General features: G+C 39.8%; 5 protein-coding genes across 6 annotated transcripts; 4 read left to right on the top strand and 1 right to left on the bottom strand.

Annotated features, from left to right (window-relative positions):
* Nucleotides 1–14: 14 nt before the first annotated feature.
* On the top strand, nt 15–1,136 carry LOC115758810 (mitochondrial uncoupling protein 4C-like). Its single transcript, XM_030699588.1, has one exon. The coding sequence runs from the start codon at nt 33–35 to the stop codon at nt 1,032–1,034; it is 1,002 nt and encodes a 333-aa protein (XP_030555448.1). The 5' UTR covers nt 15–32; the 3' UTR covers nt 1,035–1,136.
* A 535-nt stretch (nt 1,137–1,671) lies between these two features.
* On the top strand, nt 1,672–2,891 carry LOC115758811 (mitochondrial uncoupling protein 4C-like). Its single transcript, XM_030699589.1, has 2 exons — nt 1,672–2,341; nt 2,414–2,891. The coding sequence occupies exons 1-2, from the start codon at nt 1,705–1,707 to the stop codon at nt 2,767–2,769; spliced, it is 993 nt and encodes a 330-aa protein (XP_030555449.1). The 5' UTR covers nt 1,672–1,704; the 3' UTR covers nt 2,770–2,891.
* Nucleotides 2,892–5,833: 2,942 nt separating this feature from the next.
* On the bottom strand, nt 5,834–12,638 carry LOC115759191 (profilin). The gene is made up of 3 exons (XM_030700068.1): nt 12,453–12,638; nt 8,649–8,820; nt 5,834–6,059 (listed from the first exon to the last, which is right to left on the bottom strand). Exons 1-3 carry the CDS (start codon nt 12,561–12,563, stop codon nt 5,962–5,964), a joined length of 381 nt encoding a protein of 126 aa, XP_030555928.1. The 5' UTR covers nt 12,564–12,638; the 3' UTR covers nt 5,834–5,961.
* Nucleotides 12,639–14,637: 1,999 nt separating this feature from the next.
* LOC115759189 (eukaryotic initiation factor 4A) lies at nt 14,638–18,706 on the top strand. 2 transcript variants are annotated; one of them, XM_030700065.1, is made up of 5 exons: nt 14,638–14,708; nt 16,187–16,413; nt 17,351–17,964; nt 18,179–18,402; nt 18,463–18,706. In XM_030700065.1, coding segments are annotated over exons 1-5 (1,212 nt in total). In that variant the 5' UTR covers nt 14,638–14,706; the 3' UTR covers nt 18,608–18,706. The 2 variants fall into 2 exon arrangements, with proteins under 2 accessions (XP_030555925.1, XP_030555927.1); XM_030700067.1 differs by lacking the exon at nt 14,638–14,708 and adding an exon at nt 15,828–15,961.
* A 1,093-nt stretch (nt 18,707–19,799) lies between these two features.
* On the top strand, nt 19,800–23,938 carry LOC115758814 (sphingolipid delta(4)-desaturase DES1). Its single transcript, XM_030699591.1, has 2 exons — nt 19,800–20,392; nt 22,778–23,938. Exons 1-2 carry the CDS (start codon nt 19,995–19,997, stop codon nt 23,343–23,345), a joined length of 966 nt encoding a protein of 321 aa, XP_030555451.1. The 5' UTR covers nt 19,800–19,994; the 3' UTR covers nt 23,346–23,938.
* The last annotated feature ends 7 nt before the right edge of the window (nt 23,939–23,945 follow it).

The raw sequence follows: 23,945 nt of genomic DNA, 5'->3' as shown, positions 1-23,945 counted from the left end.
GTAAAAAAAAAAAAAAGACAAAATTCTGAGTTATGGATAGGGATGAGAACAACTATTGGCACCTGAAGCCACTATACGATAAGGCGGCAATACGCAGTGTGGACAACCAGGAACAGCTCTCGGTGAGAAATCTGTTGCAGTTGTATGTCAATACATTCATTGGCGCCAACTTTGCGGAGGCATGCATGTATTCACTGGACGTGAGCAAGACCCGTATGCAGGTGCATGGCGAGGAGGCGAAAAGGACGGGCAGCAAGCCGCGTAACATGTTCAGGACTCTCTACGGCATTTGGGTTGAGGAGGGACCAAAAAATCTTTATTCCGGCTTCTCGGCCATGGTCGTTCGTAATTTCATATTCAATTCATTGCGCGTTATGCTCTACGATGTATTCCGGCGTAGTTTCATTTACGAAGATGCCCAAAATGTCCAGTCAATCAAGATACATCATGCATTTCTGTGCGGCAGCGCCGCCGGCTGCATTGCCCAGGCGCTGGCCAATCCCTTTGACATTGTCAAGGTGCGCATGCAAATGGAGGGCAGGCGTCTACTAATGGGCATGGAGCCGCGCACCACAAACTTCGTAAGCGATCTAGCTGAAATCTATAGAAAGTCGGGCGTGGTGGGCATGTGGCGTGGTGTCGGACCAAGCTGTACACGCGCCTGCCTAATGACCGCCGGCGATGTGGGTGCCTATGATCTATGCAAGCGTAACTTAAAGAAATATTTAGGCATGGAGGAGGGGATACCGCTGCGTTTCGCATCATCAATGGTCGCCGGACTGGTGGCCAGTGTGCTTAGCAATCCGGCGGATGTGATTAAGTCACGAGTGATGAATCAGCCGATAGATGAAAACGGCAAGGGTGTATACTATAAAAACTCCGTGGATTGTCTCGTCAAACTGTTGAGAGACGAGGGTTTTCTTAATTTGTACAAGGGCCTCATACCCTGCTGGCTGAGATTGGGGCCCTGGTCGGTGTTGTTTTGGTTGTCCGTCGAACAATTACGTGTATGGGAGGGTCAGACTGGCTTTTGAATGCCAGCAAAATGTCCGTGAATATATTTTTATTCGGCTGCAACGGATTTAGTAGTCATGTCTACATTTTACCCTGTCAAATAAAATTACTTGTTTTTTTAATTATGTTTTTTTTGGTCGTTTTGTTTTTTGTTTTTATACCCTGAACCCATTAAAAATGGGTACAAGGGTATATTGTATTTGTGCAAAATCCAAATGTATGTAACAGGCAGAAGGAAGCATCTCCGACCGCATAAAGTATATATATTCTTGATCAGCATCAATAGCCGAGTCGATCTAGCCATGTCCGTCCGTCCGTCCGTCCGTCCGTCCGTCCGTCCGTCCGTCCGTATGTATGAACGCAAGGATCTTAGAACCTATAAGAGCTAGAGACTTGAAATATTTAGATGTAGGTGCTCTTAGTTCCCGTGCAGATCGAGTTTGTTTCCGATAATCGATAACTTACTCCGTTTCCAAGCAGTCGATAAAAATCGATATCGATATCCTGTTTTTTGGGCAATTTTGGTAAATAATAAGAGCTAGAGTCACCAAACTTGACATATAGCTTCTAAAATAGAATATATATATGCATTTGATGTTGGAAGAAGAGGGTTCAGGGTATCCCCTAGTCGGGAGCTCCCGACTAGAACCTCTTACTTGTTTCATTTGTTTCCGTTATCAAATTCTTGTTATGAATAAAAAAGATGTATTTCAAGATTACCCAAACAGACAATCGTGGCCGGAATCGTTCGAACAGGCCACGCAGTCCCACCAGCTCCTGCTGGTGTACATCAATACCTTCGTTGGGGCCACCATTGCCGAGCTCTTTTCCTACCCGCTGGACGTGACCAAGACGCGTTTACATTTGCAGGGCGAGGCAGCGGATAAGTTAGCCGCCAGCAAACCCAAACGTGGCATGTTCGGCACACTGTTTGGAATGATGCGTGAGGAGGGATTTCGTGGCACCTACGGTGGCCTGTCGGCAATGGTGATCCGTAACCTGCTGTTCAATGCTCCCCGTGTCGTAGCCTACGACTATGTGCGTCACCAGTTGATCTATGTGGATGAAAATGGCAAGGAGGTGCTGTCCATGATGCGTGGCTTTCTTGCCGGCTGCCTGGCCGGCTGCATGTGCCAGGCAATTGCCAATCCGCTGGACATAGTCAAGATACGCATGCAAATGGAGGGCAGACAGCGCTCGCTCGGCTATCCAGTGCGGGTTAGCAATGTGAAGCAGGCGCTGGAGTCCATCTATGCCCAGGGTGGTCTGAAGACCTTGTGGAAGGGCGTGGGGCCAAGCTGTCTGCGGGCCACGCTCATGACAGCCGGTAAGCAATTGCGATTCGCCCGCAACTAAAACTGCAAGAATGCATACATTTTGAATCACATTTATCGCTCAGGCGACACGGCCTGCTATGATCTTAGCAAGCGCCACTTAATTGCCTTGCTGCACTTGGAAGATGGACGCGTTTTACAGTTCCTGGCATCAGTGTCCGCCGGCTTGGCAGCCAGCATACTGAGCACACCCGCCGATGTGGTCAAGTCGCGCATCATAAACCAGCCGTACAATGACGAGGGCCAAGGCCTACACTACAAGAACGCATTCGACTGTTACCACAAGCTGATTACACAGGAGGGCTTCTTTGCCATGTATAAGGGTTTTTTGCCCTGCTGGTTGCGCATTGGACCCTGGTCGATTATATTTTGGATTGCGTTCGAGCAATTACGCCGTGTACAGGGACAGACCGGATTCTAAATGAATATACCCCAGATTTAGGTAAAATGCAGATGTAAATGTAGTATTTCTGTCAAAAACCTATTCAAAATTTTAAAAAATGTCAATTGCTTTTATAATCGAGTGTTATTTCTCTAAAAAACCTATTCAAAATTTATAAAATGTCAATTGTTTTTATAATCGAGTGTTATCGATAGTTAATCGATAGGTAATGTTTTCTTTATGTGCTGCCCAACACTGGTTGATAATTTGCCAATTCAAATTCTAAACAAAAAATGCAAGGCCAACAGCTTTGTTTTTATTGAGGCATCCCAAGTCGTAAAAAATTACACATGCCTTTGAAAAATTTGCATATTTTATTAAATGAATTAATGTGTGCTGATTTCTAGCTTCCCCGCAGCCAAACAATTTATATATGATGCCGTTAGAGCTAGGAATAAAAACAAAAAGTTACACTCTACGGCATGCCGAAGTTTTGATACTCTTACAAACAAAAGGTCTATGCTATTGCAACTAAGTGAGAGGAATAGAAGAAATATGAGGACATATTAATAACAAAGTGGACAGATGCTTCCTATAAAAGGTAGAACTCAATTAAAACTCATACTTTTTGAACGACGTCTACTTCTCTTCTATGACTAAATTGAAATACTCTGCAAGGGTATTCAACACACAGACGAGCCATAAATTGTAAAGGGGGAGAAGAGTGTGCGGCGCAAAGACCAGACCCATATTTATATATACTATGCCTATATTATGTAGAAGTCGAATAAGTTTTCATAGCTTTCAACATCTATGACTAAGCTGTTAACTCTTTGCAAGGGTATTCAACACACAGACGAGCCATAAATTGTTCAAAGGGGGAGAAGAGTGTGCGGCGCAAAAACCAGGCCCAGTCAGTTTTATTACAAACAACAATAATCATCATCATAATAATATGCTGTGATTAATTGTGCAACCGATAAATAGCCAATGCTGATTTTCACCAAATAAAAAAGAAACTCGATTCAAAAGCGAAAGTGTCAAGCACATGTGTTGGAACTCATCATCCAAAGATGTGCGAAGATTTTCACGCTGCGTATGAATTTGTATTTTTGGGTCAATGTTGCGACGGGCCAAGTCAAAAAATAAGAAAAAATGAAATATGCCGAAAATGACATTTGCTGAAGAGAACAGAGAACCGCAGCTGCGTGGAAAATATTCAAATTTTGCACATTATTTATGAAATAATTGTGCGATTGCGTCAGCCATAAAAATATAGATAAAAAAAAATATGTCGTTGACTTATTTTCCATGAAGGCCCCATTTAATTAAAAGACAACGAACTTATGAATTTTTATATAGCTAAAAGTATTTTATGCAATTGTGCAGCGAGCCCAAGCGAAATGTACGTTAGATCGATAGATCGATAACCAAGTTTATTAATCTATCGATTTGGAATCGACAGCTTTAACAACACTGGAAAAGTGCCCAGTGGAAACAAGAAAAAAGAGCCTTTGTATACCATTTTTATGAGCAGGATTTTTGCCTTGCTCCGTTTTTTATTTCAATAGTATTAAAGTATCGTATTATATATGTTTTTCATTTCCTTTTTATATTTATATTAATGCATTGTTTTTGTTTTTGTTGTTTTTCTTTTTTATGAATTTTGTTTGTCTTTCGACGCTTTCTTTACGTAAAAATGATAGGGGAAAATGTTGGAAAAAAGACTTTTGTTTAACTAACATAAAAAGCCATTTATTTATGTATGCTTGGTAGTAAGTAGTTTAAATTTTTATTTATTTTTTTTTTTTTGTTTCGTTTATTATTTGCATGCATTTGACGGGTCGTCTTGTATGTAAATGTATGTGTTGTTAATGGCAATTTATTACCGAATTCTGTTTGTTGTTAATTTAGATTCAGCAATGAATTTTCCTCTAAACGCGCTGGCACATAAACCAGGCATGCAGGCGGACTGGCAGGAGACGGACAGTGTTGCACAGCGTTCGGATTGTAATTGCCGTTTATCGATAAATATGTATGTACGTTTTTAGCGTTCGTTTTTTTTTTTGTTTTTTTTTTTTGTATGAATATAGCAAAATTACAAACATGAAAAGCGCAAACAGAGAGAGAGAGCAAATGGCGCAAGTGTACAAGTATATGTATGCATGTACGTTTATATGAATGTATGTATGTATGTATGTGTGTATCTATATATGTATGGCTAGATGAGACGGTTTGGAAAACGAAATATATATGTGTGCGTGTTGTTGGTGTCTTGGAATCTTCTGTTTTACCTAACTCCCAATGATGAGCATATACATACATATATTTCAAATATGGCTAAAAGAATGTATGCTCTTTTTTATGGTTTTTCTCTTTTTAAATATTACACATTTCTCAAAGTTTTGTCTTTCGTATAAAAAATGCTACCACTGTAGATGTTGTAGGTGTATGTGTGTATCTTCCCTGCCACATAAAAATAGAGCTTCATGGTTCTCCAAATAGTTTACATATATAAATATATATATAGTTATATATATATACATATATATATTCATTTATATTGGTTGGTAATTACCTGTGTGTTCGCTGCTTGACTGACTCTCTCGACTTATCTCTCTTTCTCTTTTCCATATTCTGTTCCTATTTCTCAACACCCTCTCTCACTCAATCCCAACTAGTCTGTGTATGTGTGTGTTTATAGATCGGTATATATATATATATATATATACTAGACAGCTGTACAAAAAAGTTTTCAAAAATTTGCCTGCGTTGCTTTGCGTTGTTAATTTTCTTGTTGCTTACAAAATGCTTTCCAATACGTTTTTTGTCTTATGTTGAGTTTAAGATTTTGTTTGTTTTTGTTTTTTTTTTTTTTATTATTATTTTTATCGTATGAACCAAAAATGTTTAAATATAATTATGCAGAAATTTATAATTTTGTTGTAGGTCATTTGGGTAATTACTTTGTTGTTGTTGTTGTTGGTTTTATGCTTTTTTTGACATTGGTTTCTCTGCTCAAGTTTCTGATTTATTTGACCACAATTACCTCAAAATGTTTCTTGCCATTTCTCATAAATTTAAATATTAATAATTACTTTTCTTTTTTTTTTTTTAGTTATTTAGTTCATTTACGCTTTCTTATCGAATTTGTTGCTGTGTTGTTGTTGTGTTTGTTGTTTGTTGTTGTTGTTGATGGTGTTGTATTGTTGTTGTTTTATATTTTATTTTCTAGTACCCGCAAGTAATCAGATAATCTCCAAGTTTCTCCACCACGGAAGCGGCCTGCTGGGGCTGCACAGGATCCTCGTAGATGGAAACAATGACGGCTGCAAGAGAACAAATATAAAAGAATATTTAAACTTGATCAATTTCCACATTAAAAGCATTAAAAAGAAGCCCCATCCACAATCGATAATTTATTTCAACACCAATTTTATCGATAGCATAAAGTATTATTAACACTGGCCGCATAACACTCAGCTATTCTACGCTCAGCATGGAATCTTAATCATTTGTAAAAATCTCTTTGGCTATTTTAACACGGCAACATAATTACACACACACACACACATACACATACACAAACATCTTTAGACGCTTATCCGGTTGACAATATAACAGAAACGAATAGTTTAGAGAAAGCAAAGCACGGCAGCAAATGGAGAAACAAGAACTAACTGTATTTTACAGAACATCATCAACAAGTAAATTATGAATAAAACGCTCAATAAAACGATGCAGAGAAAGAAACAGAGAGGCAGAGAGACTCTGGACCAGGTGAAAACCGGACAGACCGGCCACAGATAGCCACATAATATTGAATGACAAGTCTTTCACGCTGCCAAACAGACGGCAACAAAAATTGTATTACTGAAATGTAAATGAATCGCGTCAAGTGTTTGATACTCTTACTACATTAATCAATTGTGCATCAAATTGTTGTTCTTGTTGTTGTTGTTGTTCTTTTTGTTGTTAACCCAATTAACTGACGCTCCAAGCAAATCAAATCAAAGCCAACAAAAATTCCAAGAAATTTTTGAACTGGGGTCAATAAACCAAAAGTGAAGTGTCATGTCTACGAGCAAGAGCGAACGAGCAAGCGAGATAGAGATAAACAGACGCACGAGTACACACACACACACACACACACCCATAGACAAACACACACTTGTAGCGCCCTGCAGCAGGCTGGCAACACCCACCCACACGTGTGAGAGAGAGAAAGAGAGAGAGAGAGGGCAGGCAATGTGTCTCTGTCAATCGATAACTAAATTCGATAAGAAGCTGTTAATGTGTCTGTTTGTCTGATAGCGCGCACAATGCTAATATTACATTTCAATTCATATTTAATTACACAAAAGCAGTGCGCGCCGCATGCCTTGAAACATTTGAAGCGTACTAAAAACAAGCATATCAAGTTGTATTTCAGTTTAAACGCTGTTACACGCGCCTTTTAATTACCAAAGTGTTGCATACAAAAACAAACAAACAAACACACACACACACACAGACAGACAGACAATGTAAGGCTGCGATGGTCACACCGTGTAGAGGGGCCAGTGTGGGGGTAATTTGCGGTAAATAAATTGCTTGGTAATTTAATCGATTGTAAGTCGTGCGCGATCAGCTGTGCCAGCAAAGCGCCAGCCTCGGAGAGCTCAAATTTAATGCCAAATAAAGTCAAAGCAAGAGTCCAGAGACTTATCCCAGGCGCCAACATGCATACATATACACACACACGCACACACACACAAGTCAGCTAGGTCAAAGCAAGCGAGAGAGCGGGAGAGCGAGAGAGAGACCAGTTTGCCATTTTATGCCAATTTCTTGCCTATTTCCATTTATATGCTACTCGCTTGCCGCTACTTTTGCGGCTTATTCTGTGCAACATTTGCACTTGAAATGGATTATGGCAATAACCTTGAGCTCTGCGGCTGCTGCAGCGGACAGCAGCGACGCCGCGCAACAGTTGCCGCAAATATATATGTATGTATATAGAAAACTAGGCAAATATGGAAGACGACGCCGACGGCGACGACGACGCTGACGAAGCGTCGGCAAACAAGCAGCAAAAACAAATTTAGTTTTATGGCACACACACACACACATATATATATATATATAAACGAGCTGGCAAACACATACTGTTAGACAGACAGCTGCTTCCAAGAGTTTTCACAGCAACAACAAACATATTTTAGGCACAAGGTGTAAAAGAAAATAAGCAAAAAAAAAAAAATTGAGTGAAAAACGAAACGCTGCCACATTTTATTTTGCCAGCTATTTGAGAGCAAGTGTATGGGTGAGTGTGCGTGTGTGTGTGTGTGTGTGTGTATCAGAAGGAGCCGCCAGTTGACCGGGAAAATGGAGCAACAAACTGCAGGCACATAGCATAATGATTGCCTATCATTTACAGCTTATTACGTTTGCCGTTGGTTACGTGGCAAAAATGCACAAAAACAACAACAACAACAACAACAAATTAGGCATTTTATACATTAATGTTTGGCTCTGCTGCTCTTGGGTTATTTTTTCCTTTGTTTTTGTAACGAGCAATCACTCGCACTCTGCTTATCAGACAGATGAAAAGGAAAAAACAAAACGCATATATGTATAAATTTGTATATACTTGCAACAAGGAAAAAATACCGCAATTGCTAACTTTTCAATGCTTATCAAAATGTTATTGCTACGGGCTCCTGGCACAAGTCACAAGACTTATCTAGGGATTAAATGCTTTGCACCTACATTGTGCTTACAGGCAGGGGAAAACAAATAATTAATGAAATTAAGAAGCTAAGAAGCACGCAACTGATAAGAATTGTGCCCCATCAACGACTAATATATATACCCTGAAAACTGTCAAAAATGTCAGTTGGCAACTCTACATTCCGTTTATTTTTTTTTTCACCTACCTTGTGTCGTCTTCATGCAGTGCACTCCGTTTCTGCCCAGTTTTGCGCGCACCACGCGATCTGTGCCTGAGAGGTAAATGTACCGTTGGCCGGCTAATGTCACGCCGCTGCTGGTAAGCAGGTCTTGCTGATCAAAGCCGCTGATCAATTTGGCCAGCTCCTCCTTTGTAACCTGCAATATACAAAATAAAATCATTTTTACATATGTATGCATTACATTTGAATACCCTATAACCGGCTTTGGGTCACGCACACGTGCCATAAATTTTAGAAAATTTATGCATCCTGCGTTGCCGTGCGTGCACATACAATTTCTTTTAATAATAATCCTTACTAAGAAGCCTAGTGTTAGGCAGTGAGGTGTGTGGCGGCAAAACACACACACGCACACACACATACGCACACACACATACATACATTCATTTTGTAATCAGCAAACAGCCCACTCAAACGTGCAAGCCCCGTATAGGGAAGCGAGAGAGAGAGAGGGAGAGAGGTAAGCAAATAAAAACCCACCACTGCCCACATTCACCACCCATGAAATGAATATGACGACGACGTCTTCTGCCAACTCATTAACAAAATGAGAGACACGCTGCAGCAGCAGCAGAAGCAGCAGCAGCAACAATAACAAGCAAGGAACGGCTGACCGTTTGCCTTGATTTTGTAATCGTAAAGAGCAAAAACTAGTTTGCCAACACTAACACGCAAAACGAGGAGTTGCCTTACCCCACGCAAAATGTTATGAACATTTGCAGGACACAAGAGTTTGCAAAATTCGCTCTTTCAGTTTTTGTGCGTTGTTGCCAAGCGCCAGCAATTTGGCAAAGGAACAGAACAATGATTATTAATAAGTCTTTTGCTAAGTCGTTGCGGTACAAGCGGCAAATATGTTAATGACAGTTGCCGGCAGAATGAGAGACAAACCAGCCGAAAAGAGAACAACGACAAAAAAAACCTTCCAGAAGTTTCCAAATTGAGCGCAAAAGCCTGAGTGTATCAGTGTGAGTAGCTGCTGGGTGAGTGCGCAAAGAGAGAGCGCAGTCCATAAAAAGCCGGTTTCGCGAACAAAGCTGTAGGTATGCCAAAAATGTCTAATAAATTTATCAAAACCACTCAATTAATTAAAGAAATGCACACTAATAATAGGCAAGGCAATGACCACAAAAAATGTACAATAACGAGCCAAATTAAAAAAAATGCCGCCAAACGCAGCCTTTTTAACTAATGTTTTTCCAAAAGTGCAACTATTTAAAAAACACACAAATTGTTACTTATAAAGCAGACGGGTTTTATGCTACAATCCATTTGCGTGTATTTTAAAAAAACGAAGCGTAATACGCAAAAAAAAAAAAACGGTTTTGATAAGAACGCACTTTTGGCTCAAAAGTTGACAACACACACATATACAAAGAAAAAAAATGTCTGGCAATGCCACACAGCAGCTGATCCAAACTCGAATAACTTTATTTGGCGATAAATTTTTCGATGAATCATGGAAATGTAACGAATCAAACAGATTCAGGTAGATATGTAGGTAAACTCTAAGCCATACGAACGTAGTGTAAGTGCAAAGAAAGAAAATAATATATAAAAAAAAGAAGAAGAGTCACATACATAACATTCGATCGGAGGCCAACACAAAATGAAAGTGAGATTCGTGAATGTATGTACGCGGCGAATTGCAAATACAGCAAATGGCCAAAAACGAAGGTTGTCACCGTTGTTGTTGGCATCAAAAATGTCTGCAACTTTTTCCCACTTGGAGCTTAAAAAATATAAAAAAGGACTCTTCTTCTTCAACAATTGTAAGTTCATTTCACATTTTGCACTCATTTTATATTATATAACATGTCTATATAAATTTCGACTTTTGTCGTGCAAACAAATCATTTTTGGCGTATGCTAATTTTTCGATGGTAGATAAATTATAAATATCGATTATATTTATCGATAATACTGCATCTTGGACAGTTGGCAAAGCAGACTGCGCGAAAAATATACTAAAAACAAAGCACAAGGGAGTGTCCCTGGGCCCCACCCCTGTCGACGAAAAAAAAAAAAAAACAAGCATGAATGGGGCGCGCAACAGACGCACAAACAAAGGATAAAGTATGCGGTTAGGCGCACGGCGGAGTCAGCAGGAAGTTGTACACACTCACAAGCACACATACACAGACACACACACACACAGTCATACATATAAAGTAAATGCGAAAACGTGGCGCGAATATAAAATGTAGACGCTGATGACGCGGCACTGCGGTCGTTGCGTTTTTCAAGATACATTTCTTTCGTTTCACTTCCAATCGACTTAAAACTTGCGCGTAGTTTTATTATTATTTTTGTGATAAAAAAAAAATGTTTTTCGTTGGCAGAGGAAACAAAGATAATAAACGCACACATATGCACATCAAACTATTGAGTGAAGTGCTTCATGTGTGTGTCTGTGTGTGTGTTGATAAGAGCAAATAACGCCGGTTAGTTATTTTATTATATGCGGCGAGCGGTGTGAGTCGCATAAAGGGCAATTTTCCCTCTCACTCACTCTCTCTCTTTCTCTCCTACTTCAATCTTTCGTCAACCAGCTCAGCTTGTGTTGTATGAAAAAGAGTGCGCAGGGGATAAACAGCGCAGTGCTATCGCGCCAGTGTTGGAAAGTGCACACATGCTTGTGTTGTGCCGGCCAAACCCGGCTATGAGAAATTACTCACAAACGCACACACACACACACGGGCACAGACACAGTCTGCGCTCAGCCATTGCAGGCTAAACACCTTTCATCGAATGCACTCTAAATGACGAATCATCTTTGTTTTAATACTCAATTGAGTGACTAATCCACCTGAGAGCAATTTTTTTTTAATGAGTCACAAAATAATCGAAGGCTTTGCTTTTGATAATCAACAGCAGCCAATTTGTCCAGCTGTGCCCTATTGTGCTATTAATATATTCAATTCTAGACGAATTCTTATCAGCAACTTTGACGATTGCACTACAGTTTTACAGGAACTTTCGAATTTTAAAGTTTTGCGTTTGTATATGTGGGTGACCGCGACAGACGGTAAGAAGCTGAGCAGAGAGCTGCGCAGTCGGCTGTATTGGCGATATCTGACGAGAGAGCTGGAGAGAAAGAGAACAAGAGAGAGCGTATGCAGGGGGTGCACACCCATACAGGGTGGGAGTTGCTTTATCAAACGAAATAAAAGTACAAATGGCGGACAAGAAGCAAAGCGATTAAGGCACAGCAGTACATAAGAGCATGCAAAATGCACTGAATTTAACATTCTATCTAAAAACTTTGCAATTCTTGTTAAATTTTGATCTGAAACTTCACAATTTCGTTTGCATTTAACGATATGTGCTGTAGACATTATTTACAAGATTTACCCATCATTAAGCATATCATGTCAAAATTATAAACTAAACACATCAACTAAATTCAGAAGCTAAACTTCCTAAACGACAGCTTCCAAGTTGGATATTTAAATGTCATGAAATTTTTAGTTCAGTTTACTTTGAACTATTTGATGAAGTCCTGCTGGGGTATATATTTTCCAGCTGCTATTGCTCTCTCTCTCTCTCTCTATCTCTTTGTATGCGTGGGTGTTGATGTGCATGTGAGTTTGTGCGTGTGTGTGTGTGTGTGTGTGTGTGTGTGTGTGTGTGCGTGAGTGAGCAGACAGAGGACGCATTGTTGCTGGCGGTCGGTCACACCCTTGAACTTGCTAAAAATGTCTCAGTGTCGAATTGCCAACGAGAATTTGTTCGGCAAGATTAGTTGGCTGGATTAACGGTACTCACCTCAAAGCCATTGGACTGCGCCCAAATGTTGCCATCGTGTCCGGCAATGCACGCCTTGGTGATGCACTGCGAGGCCAAAAGTTGATTATCAACATAATCTTGCCAGCTCATGATTGTAGTTTGTTGTATTTGTTGTTGTTGTTGTGGTTGTTAATGACTATTGAATATATGTATATATGTATTTGTTGTATTTCACACACGCGTTACTTTGTTTCAATTTGTTATTGCTGCTGCTGTAGTCGTTGTTGCTGTTGTTAAACACTTTTCACGCCACCAAGAAATTTAGTATAGTGAGAGTGAGAAAATCGTGGATTTTCTACGTAATTTGTTTAAGGAAACTTATTTAAACTGCAATGAGAGAGGGTAGAAAAGAGAGTTATTTAGAGAAATTAACGATAATTTGACGAATTAAAACTTTACGCCTTTTCAAAAATGTGAAATTTTCTTCTTTTAATTATTTTTTTTTTTTTTTTTTGTTTGTGCGCCGCCTGTCAAATCTCGATTTTTACGATGAAACTCGAAAAGCAGTGCATACTTCTTTTTTTTTAACTAGCTGTTTCTTCAAAAAAAAACTCACACACACTAACACAGCCAGCAAAAGATAGCACACACACACACACAATGAACAGAGGGTAAACCGTACGTAGCAGCAGCAGCAGCCCCAACACGTCCGACTTGCACAGAATGACAAAAACGATTGAATGCAAAATGTTGTTTAGCGGCTCCAAGCATGGAAAATCGAGAAGAAAAAAAGGCACTCAGAGCGCGCGTGAGTCACAGCTGCCGCCGACGCTAGCACTCTCACCCACCGATTCACTCGACGAGTGCAATGCCAAAAACTGTGCGCTGGAGTGTGTGTGCGAGTGAAATGGCATATATGGCCGTTATAAATCGCCGGTCGTGCAATGCAAATGAGTGAGTGAGAGCAGGCGATGACTCAACAATCTCAAGTCTCCTTGCCTGATTCTATGAGTAAGTGTGTGTGTGTGTGTTATGAATCGGTCTTTTCTGCCGCTGCTTGAGTGCTTTTCTAGCCGGTCGAGTAACCGACGACGAGGATGGTCAATCATAAATTAAAAATAGATTTTTAAATTTTAATATGTACATACACATGTATATGTACGAACAAATTATATATTTATCTTTATCTGCCGTAAATGCTGCCCAACAAAGAATTATTTGCCGAAAAGCAAAAACGCAAGGCCAACAGCCAATTTTTGACATTTCTTGCAATGAGGCAGCGAGACACCGACCGGCTGCTTAACTTTTTCCACTTCTTTTTTGCACACTTATACACACACGCTACCCATAGATGTACATACACATATATGCGTGCAGCCAACGCCGTCGGCGAATATACGCATATGTGTCTGTATGTGCGTGTAATTGAGTCGGCCTTTCATTTGTAACTTGGCTTTGTATTGAAACAACGTCTTGCTGCTAACCTTTTTGATAAAAATTCAACTGCCGGCCACACAAACTTTAATTAGAATTTGCACATATTCAACAATTTGCAATTAATACGCTAAGTTCTCCAAAATCCAATGCTAACTCACACTTTTCACACGCTGTGTGATGCGGCGATGAAATTATACTGACTATGGGACCAGAAACATCGATAGTTCAATTAAATCGATAATAAAAATACGCGACTATAATTCGCGATGAATTTGTTAATCTCGAACCATATTCGATATACAAATTGATATGATACGAAATCAGTAAAATCACAGCTTCAAATATTTACATAATTTTGTTCATAAATCACAAACTTTATTTTTTGGCTAGGCTTAAGGAAATTTGTGGTACCCGTAATCTTTGTTTTGAATTTGAAAATATATATGCTCTAAAAAATACTGCATACTGAAAACAATTGAATAGGTACGATAGTAGATCGATAACAAAAATGTAGTGAATGAGTCATTAGGTCTTAGTCGAATGGCAGCACCGCTCCCATTGTATTTGTATATCGATTGTAACAACTGAAAACTTTATATATCTGAATAATCAACTTATATATCAATAAAAAAAAACATTGAATATATATTTTTCTTTAAATAAAAACTGATTTCAACTATAAAGTCTTTTGAATATTGCAGATTTAAAGTTGAAAATTTCGATAGTTGAACTTTGATATATCGATAACTTGGTTGTTTCCCTTACATCACTAAAAGTTTTGCAAGATGGAGCCTCTTTTGCTTGGTTTTAACAATCAGCAGCACGTGTATAAAAAGTGCCAAAAAATAATCAGAAAATGTTAGTATTATTCAACGATTTAATTCATAATAAGTGAAAGTCGAATTAACAAGGCAGTTTGCAAAAATTTGTAAATAAATTTAAGCCCGTATAAGTGAGCAATAGTATTCAAAATTGCATTCGAAAATTTAACCCAAAATGTGAAACACAAAACGAAAAGAATTTTTACACGACGTCGATGGACGTTGCGGCACGAGTGACGGGCAATGGCAGAGAGAGAGATAGAGAGCGAGAACGAATATGAGAGAATTCAGTGGTTGTTGATGGTGTGCGTGTGTGTGACGTTGGGTCAAATATATATGTACATATATATAATTTTTTGGAACGACACAGGGTTAATAAATAACAAAGAAAATAAGTCATCCGATTTATTCCATACGAGGTTAAATGAGTTTCTTGCTTTGCAGTGAGGTTCGTCTGAACGCAGCAACAATGAAATCATTGCATTTATACAAATTTCGCTCTCTCTCGCACATACAAATGCTCGCATTTTGACTCATGGTCACTGACTGGATGTTAAAATGGAATGAACAATGAATGACTACCTATTGCGATTCAATGCCAACACTGCTATCACTATATATAAATATGTATGACATATACATACATATGCGCATATTTGTATGAAAAATAGATGATTTCCTAGAGCGGTGAATTCTTAGAATTTCTCAAATACGTTGGTGGTTGTGCCGCTAAGCGCTACCTTTTTCTCTCCCTTTTCGGCACTCACACTCACTCATATTGCAAGTGGTTGAAACACACGCCTTAAATTTGCCTGTTGGCTTAAACATTTTCTTGCCTGCTTCGTTTAGTACCTTTTTTTTTTTTTGCTTTAATCTACTACTATTTCCCAACTACTACGCACATGCAACACTGCAGTTAAAAGTAGATAGCTTCTTACTGCTCAGACACATGCACACGACCGAAGCAACCACTGACATTGACATATCTAGTGCACTCTTTCGCACACACACACACATATACACTCGTTGGGCGACGGTGACGACGAGACGCTCAAAAGGCCGCCTAGCGGTCGTTAAAACTCACACTGGCATTCGCTCGCATACGTGAAAATACCGCAGAACAGCACGCACAACAAAACACGTTTGTGTGCACTCTGTGAAAAGAAAAAAAAAATTTTCGTTACAAATTTTTGACATACAACTAATCCAGAAATTGTTTAACTGAACGGTGCTCAAGCCGTCGAAATTCAGTATACAAATTTAACTAGTCAATTTTTTATTGTTGATAATGTAAGTGTCGTTTTCGCTGTTGCCGCTGGGCCCACCCGCCTGCCTCTGCTGCTGAACGTCGTTGTCGCCACCGACCTCTAATGTCGTCGTTTTGCTGCCTTTGGTTGCCAAGCGCAGATTCGCCATAACCAAAAAAAATTATGAGAAAAAAAAAATAACGTAGAAATGAAAATTTTCATTTGAATGTGCATTACTGACATCTTTTTGTGTATTTTTGTTCCATAGGGATGATCGAAGTGAAATAGCTCAAGATGGTCCCGCTGGCATGGACCCTGAGGGCGTCATCGAGTCGACCTGGCATGAGGTCTACGATAATTTCGATGACATGAACTTGCGCGAGGAGCTGCTGCGCGGCATCTATGGCTACGGTTTCGAGAAGCCATCGGCCATTCAACAGCGCGCTATCATTCCTTGCGTCAAGGGTCGCGATGTCATTGCCCAGGCCCAGTCCGGTGAGTAATTTATACATACGTTAAACAAACAAGGCAGCAAAAAGAAAACAAATTTCGCTTTAGCGAGAAAGTGCAAATTTTTTTTTTTGTTATGGGGGCTGCCTAGCTAGCAGCAGCGCAGCAGCAGCGAGAGCGGATGATGACGATAACGGTGACTCAGCTGTCTGTTGCTGCTGCAGCTTGTGCTCTCTCAATTTTTGTTACTGGCACACGCATACTTTCTCTCTCTCTCGCTCTCCTACTTGTCCGCTTTGTTGGTGAGCAGCGAAGCGCTTGCGCGCCACTTTTGCGATCGCCTTTAGCGCGTTTTTATGATCTGTGCAAACGCTCAACTAGAACAGCGTTGCCCAACTTTGCAAAAAAAAAAAAAAATTGTAGATGTAGAAATATGTGTGTGTATGTGTGTGTGTGCATCTAAAGAAAATATTAGCCTAGGCGCTGATTTGTTGATAAATTGTTTTTGTTCAGTTATAAAAAAACTCTTCCTACACAAAAAACTATCCCTGGAGCGAATCTTCCTAATTATTTAATACATCAAATTATGAAAATTAAATGCTGAAAGCAAAATTATTAGAATACATGAAAATTGCATATTAACTGAAAAATATAAAAATTCTGCTAATTGCAATTATTTTACCATCATAATGGAAAATTTCTTAAAAATTCATCGTTTAAACCTTTTCATTATTTTGGGCGCAACTTTGAAAACAAATATAAAAAAAACCTTGGCAAAATGCACGAAACAGTTCCAAATATGCATACCACCCCATAGCTATACCATAATTTGTCAAATATTGGTCAACTTTTAATATAAAACCTGGCCTAAAAGACCTTGATTGTTAAGATAGATTGTAATCAATCTGCGACTGCAGTTTATCTAACATAACTTGCTCCGCTAGATATTAACTTGGAAAACTTTTGGTTGGTCATTTTGTAGGTACTGGCAAGACTGCCACCTTCTCGATTGCCATCCTTCAGCAAATCGACACGTCCATGCGCGAATGTCAGGCTTTGATCCTGGCACCAACTCGCGAATTGGCCACCCAAATTCAGCGTGTGGTTATGGCACTTGGTGAGTACATGAAGGTGCATTCGCATGCCTGCATTGGCGGCACCAATGTGCGCGAGGATGCTCGCATTTTGGAGTCCGGTTGCCACGTGGTAGTTGGCACACCCGGTCGTGTCTATGACATGATCAATCGCAAGGTGCTGCGCACGCAGTCCATCAAGCTGTTCGTACTGGATGAGGCCGATGAGATGTTGTCGCGCGGCTTCAAAGATCAAATCCAGGATGTATTCAAGATGCTGCCCCCGGATGTCCAGGTGATCTTGCTGTCTGCCACCATGCCACCAGATGTACTCGAAGTGAGCCGTTGCTTTATGCGTGAGCCAGTTAGCATTCTGGTTAAGAAGGAGGAGTTGACACTCGAGGGTATCAAGCAGTTCTACGTGAACGTTAAGCAGGAGAACTGGAAGTTGGGCACACTGTGCGATCTGTACGATACGCTGTCCATTACCCAGTCGGTTATCTTCTGTAATACCCGTCGCAAGGTAAGCATCCACGAACACCCAAGAGATTATCAGACTCCATATATATATAGCATCTATTCAATAATCTATATTTGTTTTAAAATCTATTTCTTGCGTTCTAACTAAACCGATTGACTTTGTTTAGTTGAGACACCATCATCTTCAATCGAGTGGAGACTATTTTATCAAAGAACTTGCCAGTTTATAAGATTCGCTTTATTTGCTTTACCATCAGGTCGACCAGCTTACCCAGGAGATGTCTAACCACAACTTTACCGTGTCGGCCATGCATGGTGACATGGATCAACGCGATCGTGAGGTTATCATGAAACAATTCCGTTCGGGCTCTTCCCGTGTTCTGATTACAACCGATTTATTGGCGCGTGGTATTGATGTGCAGCAGGTGTCGTTGGTCATCAACTATGATCTGCCCTCGAATCGCGAGAACTATATTCATAGGTAAGTTATCTATTACTAGCACCCAGTCACAATTCTCTTCTAAATCTGTTTGTATTATAGAATCGGTCGCGGTGGTCGTTTCGGTCGCAAGGGTGTTGCGATCAACTTCATCACAGATGATGATCGACGAATCCTAAAGGATATTGAACAATTCTATCACACTACTATTGAGGAAATGCCTGCTAATATTGCCGATTTGATTTAAATATTTTGTTGAGCATAAAAAAAAAATAATAATAAATACAAGAAAAATAAACAAGAAAAAGTGAGTGAGCTACAGCAAAAGAGTTGCGAAACAAAAAAAGTGCGCAAAATATATTTAAAAAACAAAAATAAGAACTTTAAAACCTAAAATCACGTTAAATATTTATTCAAACAACAATACTAAAACAGCAGGAGCAACAACAACAACTGCAGCGGCAAGGCGATAACAACAACAACAGCAGCAGCAGCAGCAACAACAACAATTAGCAACAGAGACAAGAACAACAACCGCTGGCTGGCCCTTTGCCCTTTGCCATTTGCCCCATTCCTAATTAATTAACCAAACCAACAGAAGAAGACCAGCTGTAACATCAATTTGAATACTGCGTCGTCAACAAGCAACAAACAAGTCTTAAACTTTCAACGCTAAAACTGGGATATACCAACAGCAACAGCAGCAACAACAACAACAACACGAGGACAACATCTTTCGATTTGTGTGTGTGCAGCAAACAGCAACAACAACAACCACAACATTGTTTTAGCCTTTTCTAGAACTATTGATAAAAATATATTAAAAACAAAAACAAAACAAATTATATGTACACAATTTTATGTTTAAATATAACATACAGTCTAAAAATAACACCCAGAGCAGCTGATCCGTCAGCCGGGTGACGCCACAGCCACCCACTCACCCTCCCTCCTCCCCCCACACCGACATAGTTAAGAGCAGATCAAGATAATGCAGCAATCGCAAACGAAACTAAGTGCAACCTGCTGTGCCGCATATCAACCGCACGCCAGCAACAACAGCAGCACCATCCGCTTGGTGCAACGCATCGGTTATTTGAGCATAATTTTAAACAAATTATTTGAAATGCAAAATTTACATATTGTACTACTACACAATTATAAATTATTGTATAAATGGCTAACAAAAGGCACCTGCTGTGTATTCATTTCGATTTCGGCAGGTAGAATCTGCTGTGCTATTTGCACCTGCGATTTCAAAGTCGCAATTTGAGTTTGCATATTTAAAGCAATAATTAGCGCGAGTTGGCAGCACTGTAAAAAAAAAACGTGCAGCTGGTTTGTTATCGATATAAGGAAGCAACCATGTCATTTTGACAGCTACCAACACTACTCGATATGTGGGTGGCTTGCCGCTGCTGCGGCTTCATTTACAATTTTCACTTTGCCGATGTCGCGTTGTTGTCGCTGCTTTTAAGAAAGAAAAAAAAACCGAACACCTATTATTTTGTGTCCGCCGTATCGGTCGATAATGCCAAAGCGCTGTGTATAAGCCGTCACATTTAACACTCAGCAGCAAGCCACACAGAACAACATTCATAAACAGTACAAAATCAAAATATTTAGAAAAAGAAATGGGCCAAAAAGTGTCGCGCAACGACTTCGAATGGGTTTACACGGAAGAACCGCACGCATCGCGACGCAAAATTATACTCGAGAAATATCCGCAAATCAAGAAACTGTTTGGCCATGATCCCAACTTCAAATGGATTGCCGGCGCCATGGTGTTGACCCAAATTCTGGCCCTGTTCGTTGTCAAGGACTTGTCTTGGCCCTGGCTGCTGGTAATGGCCTATTGCTTTGGCGGCATTCTGAATCACTCGCTCATGCTGGCCGTGCACGAAATATCGCACAATCTGGCCTTCGGCCACAGCCGTCCCATGCACAATCGCATTTTGGGCTTCATTTGCAATTTGCCCATTGGCCTGCCCATGAGCATATCGTTCAAGAAATATCACCTGGAGCATCATCGGTAAGCTGACATATTTTGTGGCTGATTTGCTGACGTTATTTATATACAATACACACGCGCTATGTGCTATATGTGAATATGTACATATAAAAACAAATTAAATGTTTCTTCATGTATTTCTGGGCGTAGCCATGTGAGAGCTTTTCCCGCTGCCCGCACCCTTCTTGTTAGCTAATAGACCGGCAGGGCCGCTTTGCAACACTGCCCAAACGCCGCTCGTCAAAAATTTCCCTTATAAAATGTCGCTCTCTTTCTCTCTCTCTGTCTGTCTGTTAAGTTGCTTGTGAATAAAAAGTCTGCCTTAAAATTCAAAGAATAAAGCCATTTAAAGCTTTTTGGTTGTAATTTATGTGCTATCGACGTATATTTGAATAATACTTCCTTTTGAAACGTTCGCATTTGTGAGTCAACAATAAATAATATTCAATATCTGGGGATTTGCCTATATACCATCGATAGCGCGTTTATGATTGCGATAAGATTTGAAAGTTTATGAGGTTTAAACTATTTTATTCATATCGGCAACGTTCGTAATTGAATAAGTGTTTCAATTGGTCACGTAGCTGGTCATAATATTTTTATTCATTTTGTTATTTTGTGCAAAGCAAGCAAGTGTTTGCGACCCCTATCTGAGTCATTCGCTCTGGGCTATCAGTCGAGTATTGTGTGTGCATTTGTTGCCGGCACTTTGGCGGGCCCCTCGAATGCCAATTTAATGAGAGTGTAGCAATTGATTTGTTTGTTAGGCAATTATAAAAGATGAACGAGAAACAGGGAGACGGAGCGTGCAAGTTAGTTCTTATAAGCCCCCTTTGGCTATCTTATCCACTATCTCGAGCCCAAACAAATCTTATCTTTGAAGGTAAAATGAAGGAAAATCTTCCAACATTCGTCTGTTATGTTAAGAGCGTAAGCAATATAGCCTTACAGACAGATGGCTGTATAAGCATGTTAACTCTTATATTGCGGCTTGAGCATAGATCAGTGCACTGTTATTAGCATTTTGTTGTAATAGAATGTTAACGGATATTTGAATTGGATTTGCAAACAACAGTCCAAACAAATGTTATCTTTGAAGGTAAAATTAAGGAAAATCTCACAACATTCGTCTGTTATGTTAACAGCGTAAGCAATATAGCCTTACAGACAGATGGCTGTATAAGCATGTTAACTCTTATATTGCGGCTTGAGCATAGATCAGCGCAATGTTATTAACATTTCGTTGTAATATCAGAATATTAACGGAAAATCTCTGAACATTCGTCTGTTATGTTGACAGCGTTAGCAATATAGCCTTACAGACAGATGGCTTTATAAGCATGTTATTGCGGCTTGAGCATACATCAGCGCACTGTTATTAACATTTTTATGTAATAACAGAATGTTAACGGATATTTGAATTGGATTTGCAATTGGCAAGAAAGAAAAGCAAACACAAATATAATTATTAATACAAGATATATAAGAATGTAGCGCTTTTTATAAATAAACTATGTATTAATGAATTTCTTGGACCCACTCATTAACAGACCAGGTGTACGCCGTTAATCTTTATGGTCATTGAATTGTCCGGCTTTTTAAGCCGCACACTTAGATATAGATAGATAACCCACAACTGAGTCACATGCCGAGACATAGAGAATGGCACATTCGGCTCACGCGTGTCTGGGACACAGGTGCTAATGATTAGTGGGTCGCGTTTATCTTATCTATTAGTTGCTTGAATACCTTGTTTATGGTGCCAATACCCGAATGATAAGGCAAACAAGTTTTTTAAGTGGAATTGTATTTGAAGTTTAATGCAAAACTTTTCAATTTAGATAGTTTTACTTAAACCCAAAAAGTCATAAATCTCTGAGATATCCTATGATAGATATATGAAGATCATCTGATTGATATAGTTGGAAGTTCGATTCTCGTTGAGTTGATATCGCAGAATTGAAAGAACCAGAACAGAAGTTTACGGAATTTTCGTGCGGCTTTTTCTTTGGCAAATTGATAAAACTATTTACAAACACTATCACGATAACGTTTGGTATTTGTTGCTATGCATTCCGGTTTCCCCACATAAATCATAATTAATGCGTCAATTTTCAATTGTTTATAGGTAGAGTAAAATGACAAACACAGTAACTGATTCATACTATAAAAAAATCGACCCAGACTAGAACTACAAAACATGCTCAATAAGGAAAACTCAAAGAATTCCGCTTGTCAAATTTAACCTCATGTCAAGGTGGAAGAGAAAGCGACCATATAGAACTTTGACAAAGGAAAATGAGGAATTAGCTGGGAGTTCCTTTCGAGAACATGCGAAAAATAATGTTCTATGCTATTTCTCCATTTAACAATTGTTTTTTTTCTTCTTCTTCCTAATCCTCACAGCTACCAAGGCGACGAAGTGATTGATACGGATATACCCACCCTGCTGGAGGCGCGACTATTCGACACGACCTTTGGCAAGTTTATGTGGGTGTGCCTGCAGCCGTTCTTCTACATCTTCCGGCCGCTGGTGATCAATCCGAAGCCACCGACGCGACTGGAGATCATCAATACGATCATACAGCTGGCATTCAATGCGGCTGTCGTCTATTTCATTGGCTGGAAGGCGATGGCCTATCTGCTGATTGGCTCCATACTGGCGATGGGTCTGCATCCGGTGGCGGGTCATTTCATATCGGAGCACTATATGTTCGCCAAGGGCTTTGAGACATACTCATATTATGGCCCGCTCAATTGGATCACCTTCAATGTGGGCTACCACAATGAGCATCATGATTTTCCAGCCGTGCCCGGTTCCCGGCTGCCGGAGGTGAAGCGCATCGCCAAGGAGTTCTACGAGACGATGCCACAGCACACCAGCTGGACGCGTGTGCTCTACGATTTTGTGATGGATCCCGCTGTGGGTCCCTATGCGCGCGTCAAGCGGCGACAGCGCGGCCTCGCCTCCTAATCCCACAATACAACAGTTCGCGGGCGCGGATGATGCAATGATTTTACTAGCGATTTCCTGGCATTATGTAATCTCAGTGTTTAGAACTAGATACTTAGAACTTTGTTGTTTTGTTTTCTCGTTAAATCATAATTTTCCTGTCAACAACACGAAATGCCTGCTCTTTTATGGCTGGCTTTAAGTTTTGGTTAAGTGCAAACAATTTGCCACAGTTGATTTAACGTATTTATAGTATTAGAACACGTGAAGCTTAAGCGCTATCATTAAACTATTATTGTTACCTCACACACAACTAAAGAGAGCGCGTGTTAAATTTAGTACGTAATAAACAAACAACTAAATATTGTATATTTAGCTATTGTCGCCAGATGCAGCCAACTATTTTTGATAGCCTCTTCTAACTGACATCCAGATACCAAAAAAAAAAAAAACAAGAAATATGTGACTAAAAAGCAAAAGGTGAAACTGAAACTGAAAACCAACGTAAACTCAACTTCACGCGGCGTTAGCTCTAAACAAAATTAATATATGTGTATATAAAATAAAGAAACGATTGTCCCACATATACTCGTATGCGTATGTAATAAAGAACACAACAAC

The sequence above is a fragment of the Drosophila novamexicana genome, unplaced genomic scaffold (genome assembly GCF_003285875.2).
Source record: "Drosophila novamexicana strain 15010-1031.04,08,12 unplaced genomic scaffold, DnovRS2.1 tig00000193-arrow-pilon, whole genome shotgun sequence".
Taxonomy (NCBI): Eukaryota; Metazoa; Arthropoda; class Insecta; order Diptera; family Drosophilidae; genus Drosophila; species Drosophila novamexicana.
Note: the sequence above shows the minus strand (reverse complement) of the source record. Positions and strands in the feature narration are given on the sequence as shown.

Coding starts and splice junctions, on each gene's coding strand:
- LOC115758810 (XM_030699588.1), top strand. CDS start 33: ATGGATAGGGATGAGAACAACTATTGGCACCTGAAGCCACTATACGAT.
- LOC115758811 (XM_030699589.1), top strand. CDS start 1,705: ATGAATAAAAAAGATGTATTTCAAGATTACCCAAACAGACAATCGTGG. Junction 2,342..2,413: donor GGCCACGCTCATGACAGCCG/GTAAGCAATTGC, acceptor TTTATCGCTCAG/GCGACACGGCCTGCTATGAT.
- LOC115759191 (XM_030700068.1), bottom strand. CDS start 12,563: ATGAGCTGGCAAGATTATGTTGATAATCAACTTTTGGCCTCGCAGTGC. Junction 8,821..12,452: donor CGCAGTCCAATGGCTTTGAG/GTGAGTACCGTT, acceptor TGTATATTGCAG/GTTACAAAGGAGGAGCTGGC. Junction 6,060..8,648: donor CTGCATGAAGACGACACAAG/GTAGGTGAAAAA, acceptor GTTCTCTTGCAG/CCGTCATTGTTTCCATCTAC.
- LOC115759189 (XM_030700065.1), top strand. Junction 17,965..18,178: donor TCTGTAATACCCGTCGCAAG/GTAAGCATCCAC, acceptor CTTTACCATCAG/GTCGACCAGCTTACCCAGGA. Junction 18,403..18,462: donor CGCGAGAACTATATTCATAG/GTAAGTTATCTA, acceptor TTTGTATTATAG/AATCGGTCGCGGTGGTCGTT.
- LOC115758814 (XM_030699591.1), top strand. CDS start 19,995: ATGGGCCAAAAAGTGTCGCGCAACGACTTCGAATGGGTTTACACGGAA. Junction 20,393..22,777: donor TATCACCTGGAGCATCATCG/GTAAGCTGACAT, acceptor TAATCCTCACAG/CTACCAAGGCGACGAAGTGA.